The sequence below is a fragment of the Typopeltis vanoorti genome, chromosome 9, assembly GCF_054136105.1.
Source record: "Typopeltis vanoorti isolate ZY-2024b chromosome 9, IOZ_Tvanoo_1.0, whole genome shotgun sequence".
Taxonomy (NCBI): domain Eukaryota; kingdom Metazoa; phylum Arthropoda; class Arachnida; order Uropygi; family Thelyphonidae; genus Typopeltis; species Typopeltis vanoorti.
Window position 1 is genome coordinate 21,712,205 of NC_143557.1, and position 17,305 is coordinate 21,729,509.

At 36.4% G+C, this 17,305-nt stretch overlaps 1 protein-coding gene across 6 annotated transcripts in view; it reads left to right on the plus strand.

Moving 5' to 3' along the window:
* The window catches only part of LOC150102918 (FERRY endosomal RAB5 effector complex subunit 3), a 342,399-nt gene that overhangs the window by 80,354 nt on the left and 244,740 nt on the right, over positions 1 to 17,305 (plus strand). For all 6 annotated transcript variants that reach the window (XM_090398559.1, XM_090398556.1, XM_090398555.1 and 3 more), the window contains exon 3: positions 4,617 to 4,759. In XM_090398559.1, coding sequence (XP_090254685.1) covers positions 4,617 to 4,759 — 143 coding nt within the window. The remainder of the gene's footprint in view (positions 1 to 4,616; positions 4,760 to 17,305) is intronic.

Here is a 17,305-nt window from a genome sequence, read left to right on the forward strand (position 1 = left end):
TCCTCTTTATTGATTTTAAAAAAGCATTTGATACCATAGAACACAATGCAGTCATTAATGCCTTACTGGAAATAAATGTGGACCCTACTTACTTCCACATGATAAAAGAAATTAACAAAAATCAGACCACACAAATAGCCCTATTTGATCAACCTATAAATACAGATATAAAGAGAGATGTCCACCAAGGTGATGTGATCTCCCCAAATCTATTTAGCAGCACTTTAGAGTACATTCTGAAAAAAGTAGACCTAAACGGAGGAATAAGCATAGATGGTGAAAAACTACAAATCCTTATGTTTGCCAATGATCTAGTATACTGATATCCCACAACTCAAAAGACCTAGAAGAAATGAGCGAAAAAATATACACAAATAGCAGTAAGATAGTCTTAGAAATGAATCTAGAAAAAGCAAAATGAATCAAAAGCATCTACACAAATGACAGTCACCTATGTATTGATAGCATCCCTATAGAACAAGTTGACTCCTACAATTACTTAGGACAAACAATAAAAATGAATAACGATTTATCTGAAGAACTAGCAAAAAGAAAGAAAGCTGCATAGCTATTCATTCAACAGACTAAAAGAAATGCTTACTGATCTAAATCTTGACATCTCTGCAAAGGCAAAACTATTTAATAGTAACATTGTTCCATCACTCACATATGGATCAGAAACATGGAACATGACAAGAAAAGAAGAAGAGACTCTCAGAATAACTCCGTGTGTAATAGAACTCGGGATTTGTAACATCAGCAAAATGGAACATGTTAGAAACATGGAACTAAGAAAGAGATCAGGCATAAAAGATGTGGTAACTGTAGCATATGAAAGCAAGATGAGATGGGCAGGTCACATAGCCAGACTCAGGGATAACAGATGGACATATAGAATACTCACCTGGCAACCAAGAATAAAGAGAAAACCAGGAAGACCACCTACAAGATGGGAAGATCCACTAGTGAAATCTATAGTGAAATGCATGGAGGAGAGAGGCTCAAGATTGAGATCGTTGGAGGCATCTTTGTGACCTGCACTCATGGAGAAATCCTGAGTGAAACACAGGTTCATCAAGGTAATCAAAGTAATTATTATTATCATAATCATCATCATCAGACCTCTGTGGATTCAAACACTAATCATGGGAGGCCCCTCTGTCATACACACTGCTTATACAGGGTGCCCCAAAATTCACGCAAGATTTAAATTTAGTGCCATTTGTGCGGTAAAGTGTTGCCAACGAGAAAAAAAGACAGCGTAACAGCTGACAGTTCAGGGTTATTAAAAATGGAGCGCTACATGAAAGAACAACGCATTTTCCTTGTTGAGCAATATTTTAAAAATAATGAAGGTTTGGCAGCTACAGTTCGCAATTTTCGTACAAAATATGGTCGGAATAGTGATTTAACTTCATCAACTGTGAAAAGATTAATTAAAAAATTCAAGGAAACTGGATCAATTAGTGATCTTATACACTCTGGCCGTCGTTCAACAGAAAACATTGAAGTAGTTCGTGAGAGTGTTGCTGAGAGTCCAGGAATATCAATTCGGCACCGTGGTCTTGAATTGGGGGCATTTCGAGAAGCTCTCTACAGCGTATTCTCACGAAAGATTTGCATCTTTATGCTTACAAAGTTCAATTGACTCAAGAACTGAAGCCTACTGACCACACACAGCGAAGAGAGTTCGTTGAATGGATTATGGAACAACAACAAGTGGATGCTTATTTTTCGAACAAAATCATCTTCAGCGATGAGGCTCATTTTCATCTTGATGGCTTCGTTAATCGACAAAATTGTCGTATTTGAGGTTCAGAAAATCCACGAGTGATTGTTGAGAAACAAATGCATCCACAATGTGTCACTGTTTGGTGCGGATTTTGGGCTGGAGGCATCATCGATCCATTCTTCTTCGAAAATGCGGCTGGTAAGGCAATAACAGTTAATGGTGCTTGCTATCGCGACATGATAATCCAGTTTTTTGTGCCTAAATTGCAAGATATGGGTGTGGACGACTTGTGGTTTCAACAAGATGGTGCCACATGCCATAGAGCCCGAGAAACAATTCAGTTACTGCATGAGTCATTTCCTGGTCGTGTAATTTCCCGTTTTAGTGATCAGAATTGGCCGCCCAGATCATGTGACTTAACGCCGTTGGACTTTTTTCTTTGGGGTTTTTTGAAGTCTAAGGTTTATGCCAACAAGCCCACGACCACCCACGCCTTGAAGGAGGAAATTGAGTGCTGTATCAACGAAATTCAGCCACATTTATGCAAAATGGTCATGGAAAATTTCGACAAAAGAGTGCATATGTGCCAGCAAAGCCGTGGAGGCCATTTACCCGATATGCTATTCCATGCATAACCCTATACTGTATACTTTATGAATCAATAAGAAATTACAATTTTTAAATAAAAAACCTGTGTTTTCTATCAAAATTACTTCTTGCATAAATTTTGGGACACCCTGTAGTACCTTGTCTTAATTAATAGAGGAGACACCACGTTCTCAGATATTATTTCCAATCATTCACCACTCTTCATGCATAAAATCTCTTTCTCGCTCTCTTGCTCACACTCTCCTTATAGAGCTTCCAAGGATGATCTCTTGTTCTCCTCCCATCTCCCACCATTTTATGATAAACCTCTTCAACCGTAATCTGATAAAAGAACCCTTGACTAACTTATACATCTCTGTCATATCACCTCTCCTATCAATTAGGCTCCATAAATTGCATCTTCTCAACCATTCTTCATACATTCGAGAGATCAGAAACTACTTTAGTCATTTGCCTGTAAATCCTTTCCAAATACGTCTTCATCCTTTTGAAAACCAGGTGACCAAATCTAGGCACAATAGTCCATGTGAGGCCTAATCAACACCTTATACAATGGAACCAGAATTTCCTTACTTATATGAGTCAGTGTTCCCTTTATCATTGCCAGCATTCTCCTTGCAATTTTAGCAATCTCTCCTCTAAATTTTCGATCTGTATCTTCTCTCACACCTAGATCTCTTATTTCTTTCACCTCCTCCAATATATTTCCACCAAGTGTATATACTCTACATACCATTCCTGTTTTCCAAATTTTCAAACCTTACACTTTGCAACATTAAACTGATAGCTATTCATGTACCCATTCACTCAGTCTATTCATGTCTTCTTCTTCTAAGGCCACAGCATCTCTACTCCTCATAGTTCTTCCCAACTTTGCATAATCTGCAAACAACTGAATATTCCCATTCAAATCTAACCCAATATCATTAACATGCAGGCCTCTGAGGCATACTACTAATGACTTTCTTCTTCTAGGATATTGCTCTCCCATATACAACTTGCTAACACCTGTTAGACAACCCATCTCAACTCATTAGCAAATCCATATGCTGTCTATCAAAGAGAATACCACTATTGTCAACCCAATTCTGGATCCTGTTTCTCAATATCCACTCCAACCACAATATCTGACACATAGATTGACCTTTAATTTGAGGCTTGAATTCTGTTACCTCCCTTATTAACCAGTACGATCATGCCTTCCTTCCACTTCTTTGGAACTTATGGGATTAAAGACTCATATTGAAGTATGTCAAATGTCATACTTGTTTAATACACTGGATGGTTGGCATCTGTCAAATGACACGGGAGGTCCATGTTGTTTGCCAACTCCCTGGCACAAAATAAAGAATATGATGTTTACTTTAGTGAATACAAATGAATAACGTAATAGTAAAAATAATCAGTGTGAAAAGAGGCATTATTATTATTACTACATAACATCTCCACAGAGTCCAAAGACTCATCGAGGGAGGCACCTACTCCACAACTCTCCATCTCCACCACTCAATCCACCAACTACTTTCATCATCTACACCATTGCCATCTACTGCCGATCACCACCACTAGTATTTTCACAGACAGTCGCAAACATCCATGCTCATGGCGGGATTCGAACCCGCAGCCTTTTGGCTGGAGAGCAGATATGCTAACCACTCAGCCAACCAAGCTGGCATATGCTTATTTGTTTTCATATGTTGAACTATAATGGCATTTGAATTGCAAACATTTTGTAGTCTGACCTGACCTGTTTCAGTTGATTATGCTTTAAATACCTTTCAGAGAGACACTTTCTGATGGCCCTCTTCAGAGGGGAAAAAAACTCTTCACAAACACCAAATATAATTAAGAAATCTATTAAATCTACTTGAAAATGACTGCTAATTTCAGAAAATACATTTGTGTTACAAACACATTTTTTTCTGTAAATATTATTTCTGGAAATTTTACATGTTACTCCTCTAATATTAATGTTTATGGCTATTTTAACTATTTTCTTAAGGACTACTCCTTGTATTACATCATTGGCCTTTTTTACTCCAATTTATTTAAGATATGAATGATATTCTGTGAAAGAATGATTAATTCCTTAATCATTCTTTCTCTACCTCCATGATCAACTGATAAGTAGGTGTCATATGAAACTTAAATAAAATCTTCTTTAGCGGTGTAATATGTCAGTATCTTAATCCTTCATTGTCAAGAAGCATTTTAAGTTTGTTGAGAGAAAATTTTAACATTTTTTCTACAGATTATATTTTCAATAATCTTGCAGATTTTTTATCAGCACTGACAGAATTTATAGTTAAAGAAACAAACTTACACTTCTGTGAGAAGGCATTTGGAGCTTTAAAAATTTATAAAACTAAAAGTGATGTAGAGAAATTGGTAAAAAAATGGAGTCGTGCTTTTAAAGAGGTATGTTTGTTTATGTGTATTGTATTTAAATTGTGTGTGTGTGCATGTGCATGCATGCATATGTGCATATATAATAATTCCTCACTATTCAGAGATTTTTTATTTTCAGTATATTTTGTAATAAGTGACATAAACTGAAACATTAGAAAAGGCATTGAATGTGAAAGATAACAAGCATAAAAATTCTCTTGAGCTCCCAGTATAACAGTAGAATTATCTAATGTGGTGAGATGTATTTGCAATAATAATTTTTTTTGTAAATTAATAACAAAGGTAGATTAATAACAGTAATGGAGGAAGGCACACACTCATTTTTTATTACAAAGGCATTTGACATTTTATTCCGAAGAGATTTTGCAAACACATGACAGGGTATCACATGACAAGTTGGTATTTAAGTTGCAGCATTGAATTGGAAATCAGATTAGGTGATTGGATTGGTCATTGGCTTTCAGATAGAAATCAGAGTTATATGTAGTATCACAGAATAAGAGAGTTAACCACGTTACCGTCAATATGGATAAAATACATCACTCCTCTACACTTGACATCCATCACATATTTCAATGTATTACAATTTTAATATGCACTTCGAATCCATGGTAACTGACGTATATATACATCCTGGCCAGTTGGGTGGTTAAAAGTAAAGTTTTACAGAGTTCAGAGCTGTGACCATTACTGTTCAATGTTTGTCAGTGATATTGTCTCTGGATACACAGTAGTGCCTTCGTTAATGACGTACTTGGTTAACGATGAGTGGCTATAAGAAAAAAATCTCTTGGTTAATGACATAGGCCTTGGTTAACAACTCTCTATTATGTGAACCTCTATCCGATCTAAAAAACTGGAATTTTCTTATTGCACTCAGCCACGCATGGGAAGACATTGTCAAATAGAGAATAGCCACGCAGCATAGCTGTGAAGCTCAGATATGTTTGACCCATCATAGCCAGCTGTTTACGTTTTCTGTTTATTGTTTCTTTTCTTGTAGTGTACTGTGCTTTATTTTAAAATTTGTGGTTATAAATGCGTTTTATGATAAAAATGAGTATTTAAGCATTTATTTTTTATGTGTTGGTTCATATAGACAATAAATTGGCGGGTGCATGTCACTGTTCGTTCGCCATCAAAAGGCAAAATCATATCTCATCTGCATAATAATCATTGTATCTATAAGTTACTAATCAGTGTATGTTACGGTAAGTGCTGTATCTAATATCGTCACCTTACAAGCAAAATGCACTAAGTCAAAAATTGCAGGTTTCAAATTTATGATTTTTCGAATTTTCGAATATATGAAACCAGTCATTCTACAACATCAACCATTTTGGCTAAGAAAGAAGAACTTATGGTAGCTAAGGTTGCTAAGGGAACTTCAAGGTTGAATGTCAGAGGGTTTCTTTTTGAGCAAGTGGAAAATCTATTACTAATTTGGATCAAAGAAAGAAATGGTGGGCGATACTACATCTCAAAATGCAATCTGTCAGAAAGCTAAACAGATTTATCGAGATTTGAAAAAGAAGACTTCAGGATCAAGTTCTGAGGTAGATGATGATTTCAAAGGTAGCAGAGGTTGGTTTGACAACTTTAAAAAAAGAACAGGAATTCATACTGTGGTCAGACACGGAGAGGCAGCTAGTGCTGACAAAGCAGCAGCAGATAAATTTGTCAATAGCTTTACAAGAATTATAGAAGAAGGAGAATACCTACCTCAACAAGTCTTCAATTGTGATGAGACTGGGTTATTTTGGAAGAAAATGCCCAACAGGATATTTATCACAAAAGAAGAAAAAACACTTCCTGGGCATAAACCAACGAATGATAGGTTAACATTGCTTTTAGCAGCAAATGCAAGTGGAGACTGCAAGGTAAAACCAATGTTAATCTACCACTCAGAGAATCCCCACGCATTCAAAAAGTTCAATGTCTCTAAATCCAATCTCAGTGTTTTGTGGAAGTCTAACCGCAAAGCCTGGGTCACAAGAATAGAATTTAGAGACTGGATTCGTGAAGTGTTTGGACCAACTGTCAAAGCCTATCTTGAGCAAAACAATCTGCCTCTGAAAGCCATTTTAACCTTGGATAACGCACCTGGCCATCCAACAGGCATACAAGAAGAGCTACCAGAGGAATTAGATTTTATCAGGGTGATTTTTCTTCCTCCCAAGACTACATCTCTGATTCAACCTATGAATCAGCTGAAAATTGCAAATTTTAAAAAACTTTACACAAGGGCACTTTTTACCAGGTGCTTTGAAATGTGTGAAGCTGCCAACATAACCCTAAGAAAATTTTGGAAGGAAGAATTCAACATTGTCATAGCAATTAGGCTAATTGTAAAGGCTTGGCAAGAAGTAACAATGAAATGTCTCAAAGCAGCATGGAGGAAACTGTGTCCTTCCTTTGGTGATGAAGAAACTTCAGATGAAGGACACAATCGGTAAAGGATATTGTGGCAACTGCTCATGAAACTTGGAAGTAGAGGAAGAAGATGTTGAAGAATTATTGGAGATGCATGACCGAGAACTGACTACCGACGAGCTAAAAGAGCTTTTCAAGCAGCAGTGTGAAGAAAAGGAAATGGAAATTTCATCTGAAGATGAGGATGGAGAGAAAGAACAAATTATGACTGCTGAAATCAAAAATGTTTTGGCAAAGTGGGAGGAAGTTCAAAATGTTGTTATGAAATGGAATCCAAACAAATCTGAGGTTATCAGAACTGCAGATCTATTTAATGAAAAGTCCATGAAGTTTTTCAGAAACATTTTAAAAAAGAGGCAGAAGCAAACAACCCTAGACATGTTTTTTACAGGTCCATTTGTCAAAAAACTCCTAAGTGAGCCCAATTGTCCTTCTGGTCAAAATTGATAATTAAAAACTGTTTTCATGAACAATTCATTTTATTAATGTTTATTTTTTTTGTAGCAAATACATTACACCCCAACTGTATAATAAATAAGTGATATTTACCATATTTTTATGACATTTTAAATGAGTTTTATCTGCATCATTTTTAATATGTACTATGGTTGTGGGGAGGAGCCGGAACAAATTAATCGATTTTCAATTAAATCTTGTGGGGAATCGCGCCTTGGATAACGACGGTTTTGGTTAACGATGGTAATCCTGGAACGGATTACCATCGTTAACCAAGGCACCACTGTATTAATTTATTTGCAGGGAGATATTCAGTTGTTTGCAGATGATGTGAAACTTGGGAGGACTATTAGTAATAGTGCTGATGTTTTTTGGCTTTTCATGAGATTTGAATAAGTGGGTAAATTAATGTGAATATCTGTTAAGTATTTTTAAGTTTTGAAAGTGTTTTCCAACTAGGTTATAATATAAAATAAAGATGCCAAGAAATGATATTCTTGGTTTAATCCTTTATCCAAGTGAAAGCACACAAAGTTTGCGTGTGAAGTAACTTTACTACTGAGCAAATCATATATAATTTAGAGAATATAATTTCTTGGCATCTTTAATTTATAGTATAACCAAGTGGAAAACTTTCAACAACTATCTCTAATTCAGAGATAGTTGTTGAAAGTTTTCATTTTAGTATTAAGTTGTGACACCTTTTGGCTACTTGTATATAATATGACTTCTGCATTACTTCAACCTTGGTATCACTTCTGGATCTGGCTCCCACTGATGAGACCTGAAATGAAGGTTGAAACCATTTTGAGTAGTGACCCCTCCCATTATGCATAGCATTAAATATGTTTGTAACGATATGTGCTTTGCATTATGGAATACTAAGGCAAGTGATGTGACGTCATTAGCTTCTATATACGAGTTGCCCAGTCATGAAGTTTCTTCACGTGCAAACTTTGTTTGCTTACACTTGGATAAAGGATTAAACCAAGAATATAATTTCTTGGCATCTTTAATTTATAACTAATTGTAAGGTTTTTTTTAAGTTTGGGATTCATAGATTTGGTGGATTTATACTGAAAGAAGTTGAAGAAGCAAGGAGAGGGATCTTGGAGTGATTGTAGATGGAAATATGAAGTTCAGAGGACACATTGCAAAGGTTGTAGAACACTTGGTTGAGTTTAAAACCTTTTATGTTAGGAGGACCTTCACTGGTCCCATAAATAAAATGGAAAAGGAGTCAAGCTTAACTGTAAGCTGAAGTTTGAAAAATTTATTATTATTACATAACACCTCCTAGGAAAAATAATTATTATTACATAACACCTCCAAAGACTCATCAAGGGAGGGCACCTACTCTACAACTCTCCACCAATGCCATCTACTGCCTAACACCACAAATAAATTAAAGATACCAAGAAATTATATACTTGGTTTAATCCTTTATCCAAGTGTAAACACCTGAAGTATTTTCGGGACTAGGGCAACTCGTAGTAAAGGTGGTATGACTTCACATCACTTGCCTTAGTATCCCATAATGCAAAGCACACATTTCCTTGCAGACATGTATAATGCTATGCATTATGGGAAGGGTCACTATCCAGACTGGTTTCGACCTTTATTAAGATCTCATCAGTGGGAGCCAGACCCAGAGGTGATACCAAGGTTGAAGTAATGCAGAAGTCATATTTTCATATACAAGTTGCCAAATGGTGTCACACCTTATTATTAAAATACTCTGGATTAGAGATAGTTAATTGTTGAAAGTTTCAACAATGCCTAACACCACCACTAGTATTTTCACAGACAATCACAAACATTCAAGCTCATGGCAAGATTCGAACATGCAGCGTTTTCTGCAGGTTCGAATCTTGGCTGGAGAGCGGATATGCTAACCGCTTGGCCAACCAGGCTGGCAAAAGAGGTAAAGGAATATACTCATTAACATCTGTTGGCAGAAATTGTGGTTGAAGTAGTTAACCATAGAAAAATCTCCAATATGAATTATTCATATTGGAGATTTAACCTTTCACTGGAAAGGTTCATCTGCAACAGCATCAATAATTCTCCCACCCTGTACTAAGCCCACTGGAACAAGTACAGCTGCCGCCCAACATCCTTTTACAGTACACTTCGAAACCCACAGAACAAGTTTCTTCTCCTCCTCATTCATCCCTGCTACTGTGGAACAGGTCTTCTCCCTGACGTATTTCCCAAGGAATACAATATACAGGCGTTCAAATCAAATGTAAACAAGTTTCTCCTTTCACAACCCATCACCCATATACGGTACTTAAACACTATAAACTTAAATACCATAAACATAAAAAAAAAAAAAAAAAAAATGTGGGCCAATGTCATAACAATTGCAAAGGGAAATGAAAACATAGCAACAACAGACATTCAGAAACTTATTGAGTCTTACCGTGATGAGCTAACATAACATTTACTCTACCATTTACAATTACAAAAGAAACAGTTTTTCATCAAATATGAATGCGCTTCACTTTTATTGGCCTGGTTGGTCAAGTGATTAGCATATGCATTCTTCAAAAAAAAAAAAAAAAAAAACTACTGTGGCAATCACATCATAGATATATATATATATATATGTTTTGTGGAATGTCTTTGGGTTGACTGGTATGAGGCAGTCACCATAATTATTGAAATAACCTAAGAAAGTATACCATGTTTGGTTTGTAGAGCAAGTTTTCATATTATCTTACCTTCACAGCACTAAACCAATGTACTATAGGTTTACAGCCTATCATGAGTGGGATTTCCATAAGAAAAAAAAATGCTTTATATTATTATGATTTATACGGGCACTCTCTGGAGTCAAAAGACTCATTGCAAGAGACCCGCTCTATCACAATATCTATCATACATCTCCTTAAACCTAATCACTGTTGGGGTGCTCTCAACCACCTCTAGCACTCAATTCCACTCATTCACCACTCTGCAAGAAAAGAACATAGTCCACACAGCTTTACTAACCACACTTTTAGACAGCTTCCAAATGTGACCCCTCCCCTTGTTTTCCCCCTACTCTCCATGTATTGAAAAATTTCTTCTGTGTCAATCTTATAGTATCCCTTTCTTCTTCTTCTTCTCTCTCCCATCATCTATGTGGATGATGATGAGGCCGAATGAACTCTTTCCACTTCTGTCTGTCCCGGGAGAGTCCGAACAATTCTGTCCAGTTTGGTGTCGCTTGTTGTGATTTGGTTTTCAGGGTCTTCTTTTATTTTGTCTATCCATCTAATTCTGGACCGTCCTTTGGATCTTTTACCTTTCATCATTGTATTCAGGGCTTTAGTTGGTAGTCTTTCTGTTCCCATTCTGGTCACATAGCCAAAGCATCGCAGTCTTCTTTCCTTTAGTAACTTTTAAGTTTCTATCATATCCCTTCTCCTCCACCTTTCAGCTAAACTGTGGCCTGTGCATCCTCAATCTCTCCTCATAGGGAACATTCAACAGATCTGTCACCAGCTTGGTCACTCATTTCTGAATCTTCTCCACCACTTCCCAATCCCCAAGAAATGCAGGTGACAAATCTATGCACAGATCAACATGTGGCTGAATCATAGCCTTTTAAAGAGGGATAATAACCTCCATCTTTACTTGTCAGTGTGCTCTTCAGCATCCAAATAATCCTCTGAGCTGTTTTGCCAACTCTTGCAATATGTCCTCTGAATTTCAAATCTTTATCCACCATTACCCCAGATCCCTAACCTCATCAATTTTCCGTAAACCGGTATCTTCAGTAGGATATTAAGTATGCAATTTTTTCATCCTGAAGTGCATTACATTACATTTTACAACATTGAAATGATAACCATGGTCTTTTGCCCACACTGCCAATTTATTTAATCATCTTCTAAGATATCTTTATCAACTATTGCCCCCCCCCCACCTAGTTTTGCATTATTGGTAAACACCTGAATGTCTCCCTTCAAATCTTCTGGTATATCATTAATATACAAATTAAAGAGTAGTGGTTAGTACAGAGCCCTGGGTCACTCCACTAGTCACCCTCATTCGTCTCAGTTCTACTCCACCATACACCACCCTCTGATGTCTATCAGCTACCCCTCCATTCATGCCACCAGCTTCATATCCATTCCCATTTGCTCCAACTTATGTAATAGTTTTCTATGCAGTATTCTGTCAGATGTCTTTGCAAAGTTCAGCAGTATCATGATGTAGCTATTTCTTTTATCCAATTCTGCTGTCACCTTATTATAAAACAATAAATTACTGAGGCAGGACCTACCTTTTACAAAGCTGTGCTGTCTTCATATTACTATAGACTGTCATATTCCTATCCATCCATTCCAGAATACTAATTGCTCCTTCTGTCTTGACAGAAGGAGCATACAGACCAGTTAGTATCTCTGGATACTAATTGGATCTAGACTCCAGAGATACCCCAGTATCTCTGGAGTTTGGATCCACCTTTATGTAATGGAACTATTTTACCCATCTTTCCACTTCCTTGGAACCTTGCCAGAGCTGAGATTTAGATGCAATGAACTTCATCAGATGCAATGCTAGTTCACTCGCACATTCTCGTAGCACACGAGTAGACATAATGTCCATGCCCACTGCTGTATTTGCATTGATATTTTTGAATATACTGAGTACCTCCAGTTCATCTACCTCAGTGATCACATCAGTCTTTCACCTCAACAACTTCATAGTCACCAACTAGATGATATTTTTACAAAGTGATTACTTAGTCACTGAACTATTTCTTCTGCTTTTGTCACTTTCCTGCCATCAGCACTGAGTAAAGTTATCTTTCCATAATCATTCTTTCTCTTGCTTGCTACGTAGCAAAAATGGAATGAATTTTATCTTTTTAATGTGCAAAGTGTAAGAATGTGCATTTTGAGATGAAAAAAACTACTTGCCAGGTGAGGTAGAAAATCAGGGATGATGGTGGACAGAAAGTTGATGTTCAGAGGCTATATCACAAAAGTGAACAAACTAGCTCAAATACTTGGATATTTTGAAGAATACATTGACAAGCACTGTAGGAAGGTTTTATTATTCTTCTTTGGTAGGTATGAGAACCAGATATTTTGTTTGAAGAGTGATGAATGAGTAGACTGGCTCCTGAAGTGGTGGTGAAGTGCTTTGTTAGAAGATGATTTTAAAGAGAATGATAAGTATTGTGTGAATAATACTTATCAATCACATTTTAAAATTATGGGCCTCCTCCAGTGTGCATTCAGATTTTGTTGTGATCACTGTTTAATAATAATAAAATAATATATGACTGGCAGTTTTCAGAGAAAATCTCCTCTATAAAGTGACAATATACACCTCAGAATCATGACTCAGACATGTCAACATTTCTTAGACCTTGAGAAGAAAATTCAGAATTATATCTGAGGTTTTATGTCTCTGACTGATAATTGGGACCTTCAGGTGAATAAATCAGAAAAATTCATGTATACAATGATAATACATGAATTATCAGACTCATGAAATATGTTCAGTTTTTTTAACTCTTTGAAGTTCTTGTTTTTAAGACTTCATCAAAGATGCAGCAGAGAAGTTGGTAGCTGAAGATCATTAAATTCAGACAGCATAATAAATCTGTTTTGAATAAACATTAGTAAAATTTTGTCTTTCAGATATTGCCGTTATTTCATCCACTTTAAAAGAAAAATGTATGATTTGAATATTGATAGTTGAATGAACTAGTTTTAGATTATCATGTTTCTTTTTTTGTTTCTTTGTCACTCAAGTGCACATCACAATTTTTGTATAGCCAGAGATTATAAGTTCTTGTTATTGTGATTGGTGTGAAGTACTCGACTTGAAAAAAATGTAACATTCTAAATAAATAAGCAAGTTTTTCTTTTTCTCATTAGGATTATCATCTACTTAAAAATAACGATGGATTCAAATCATAAATACTGGTCTCAAAAAAGTATTATTCACACAAACTCACTAAATTCATTATATTATATGAATTTAGTGAGTTATATGATGTTATATTATATATAACAGCACCTCTCCATGCAAACCTTTCCACACTGTCATGGTTCCTATGATTCTGAGAATGATGCTTTTGGGTTTTGTACTTCAGGACCACCTTTGGAGGAATGATTGGGGTGGGTCACGCTTAGTGCAGTCCAAGAGGACTACAGCATTTGATTATCCAAAAGAAAATCTTATATTTAGTAGCCAAATGGCAGTATAAAGCTTCAGCAGAATGGGCATTCTCAATCATCTTTGTCTCCATGCTGCTGGCATAAGATCTTCAAGCTGTTAAGTAAGGTGTCTGTTGTCGTGTGCTAACACTTCCACATTGAAGTAATGTATAGTCATCTTCCAAATAGGAACTACCACCATTCATACACACCATCTACAAAAGTCTTCCAGAGATCAGTAAGTGGTAATGGGAATAGCACCATGAATCTGGAAGTTCTTGGTCACAGAGCAGTACATAGGAGGTGGGTGTTTAATTCATTCGTCAAGTTTCGAATTGAAGCAGTCAAGTGTTTGGCAGCTGTGACTTAGCAGGACTTTTCAGGATCCTACATTTCAGTGTCTGAAAAGTAGTCTTCTTCACTAACTCCTTCTGATTGGATCACCATGGAGCAGTTGAAAACAATACATTTACCTTTTTTTTTCATACTGCACTATGAACAGAAGGTTTCTGTGTTTAGGTTTCTCCCTGGTCGCCGATGAGAACCAATAGTTCAAAACAGCTGTCAGGCTACCGAAACTTAATCTAAGCACTACTTAGGCAAATATATATATGTGAGCTCTGGACTGAGTTCAGGTCTTTTAAATGGTATTTTAAATATAATGCAAAGGCAACTCAGATGCTGAAGGTTGCATTCACCATCCATTGGATATTATGGATCCATAATACAAGTAGCCAAAAGGTGCTTGACCTTATTAATAAAAATCTCTGGATGAGAGAAAGATGTAAAAGTTTTTTTTTACCTTGGGTATATTATACGTTAAAGATACCAAAAAATTATATACTTGGTTTTAATCCTTTTCCCAAGGAGGCATAGGAGGAAGGAAAGGACACATGGGAAGAAGGAAATGGAATTTTTCTAGCTACTGAGGAATAATTACCTGAGGCAGCATGTGATGGAATATACTAGGGGTTTGAGAGTGCTAGATCTATTAATTGCATCAGAGAATTTGCTTGTAACCACTATGACCACATTGCCACCAACTGGTGAGAGTGATCAGTATAGTCTTGCCTTGTGAGGTGGTTAAATGTGTGGAATTTTCTGTTAAGAGAGTGTTTGGGGAATTACTAGGCTTGTAAGTATGACAACCTTAGGATATTCTTTGGAGCAGTGGCATGGCATGAGAAACTGCAAGGACTCGATGTTGATACTGCATGTGATGAGGTAAAAGAGAGTTTGAGAAAAGTAATAGTAGATTGCATACCTAGAGTAAGGAAGATAAATCAAATGGGAAGGTATATGGATGAATACTATCATTAAGCAGTAGCTAAAAAAAATGAAAAATTTGTGGAGGTAATTCAATGAGAAAGGTGACAAGCAGACACATGAGCAGTATGAAGCACAGGCCAGATGGATAACAAGTATGGTAACAAAAGGTAAAATCAGAGTAGCAGAGAAAATTAGCAGTACAGGCCAAAGATAATCCCAAAAAAGAGTTCTTTCTACTGAAAGAATTATTTGGAATTTGTTTCAAGTAAAAGAAAGAATGATTATGGAAGAATAATTTGAATGAATGTTGATGGTAGGAAGGTAACTGAATCAGATTAAATAGTTGAATTACTGAGTGAACACGTTGCAAGAGTAGAAGTGAAAATATTGCAGCAACAAGAGGTAAATGAAGTGAAGGTGAATAGAATATTATACAACCTTGATGTGAATACATCTATGGGATTAGATAATATGCTAGCTTGAGTTTTATAAGAATGTGCTAGTGAATTGGCCCATTTAAATCTCAGCTTCTGTGGATTAGTTCCAAGGGGATGGAAAAAGGGAAAAATAGTTCCAAAGCATATAGGAGGCTCCAAGACTGAGGTAGCAAATTACTAATTTATCAGCATCTCAGAAGTCGTGGTCAAGCTATTGGAAAAGTTGATTAAGAGTAGAATACAGGAATGGGATACTGTATAGGGGACAACATAGTTTTGTGAAGTATATGTCATGCCTCAATAACTTGCTCTTGTTTTATAATACAGTTGATAGCTGCATTGGATGAAGGTAATATGTTTAAAGTGATACTGCTGGACTTCGCAAAGGCTTTTGACAGGATTATGCATGGAATTCTAAGTAATAAATTGTAGCACATGAGGATGGATATAAAGCTGGTAAAGTGAATAAGAGGGTAGTTGATTATCAGAGTAGTTTTTTCTGGATAGAGTCCAGGTGAAGGCCTGTGACTAGTGGTATGCCACAGGTCACAGGCCTTCACCTGGACTCTATCCAGGGCTTTGTCCTTGGGCTGCTACTATTTAATTTTACATTAATGATATAGGAAAGGATTTGAGAGGAACTATTCGGTAGTTTTCTGCTGATGCAAAATTGGGTAGAACAATAGTCACTAAAGATGATGTCAAAATTTTGCAGGGTGATTTGAATAGACTGGCAGTATGGGAGAGAATGGATGTTTAATGTGTGCAAAGTATAAAGTTATGCATTTTGAGGTGAAAAGATATTACCAGGTGTGTACCACATTGATGGCACTTTACTCCAATAAATTGATGAAGCCAGGGATTTGGGAGTGTTGGTGAATAGGGAATTGAAGTTTAAGGGACATATTGCAAAAAGTGGCTAAAAGAAATGATTGGATTAATTGGTTACTGAAGAACACTGTGATGAGCAGAAAAGAGCAGGTTATTATACATCTTTATAGTACTCTAGTAAGGTCCCATGTTGACTACTGTGTGCAAATCCAGTTACCTGTATTTCTTGGGAATGAGAAGGAGGTGAAGAGAATCCAGAGGTGAGTAACCAAGATGGTAGCAGATTTATGGAATGCACCTTATGAAGATACAAGGTTGGTTGAAGATTTGAACATTGAACTTTTTGAAGGTTTGTGGGTTACAGCAGTTGATTGATAAGTGGAAAAGGGGTGATATGATTGAGATGTACAAATTGCTGAAGGGTGTTTACAAGATTAATGCAGAGAAATTTTTCAGAACAGGGCCATCCTTAGAAATTGAGCAAGAATGAGTTAGTCAGTGGGTGTGAGGACTAGAACTAGATGTTTTGCTTGGATAGTGGTGAATGGGTTGAATAGGTTGTCAGTCTGTTGTGTGGCTTGACTGTGAATGAGCTCAAAGCAAAATATGATAGATATTATGCGAATATTGAATAGTGTTTGACATAATGTTTAGGGCCTCCCTCACTGACTTTAAGGACTCCATGAAGATGCCCATATAATAATAATATACTTCAGTATTTAGTATTTATGCACCCACTGAGCATTCGCTATGTTAAATTTAGTTTTCTAACATAGGATAACTGTGAACAGAGTTTTTTTTTTTAAGTACTGGTATTACTTCTAAGCCTCCATGAAGTCTCATCAATAGCTGTAACAATAACTATCATACCTTGGGTGTGAGGACTAGAACTAAATGTTTTTCTTCTGTCGAAGTATCACCTCTGGTTCTGGCTAACACTGACAAGATCTCAATAAAGGTCA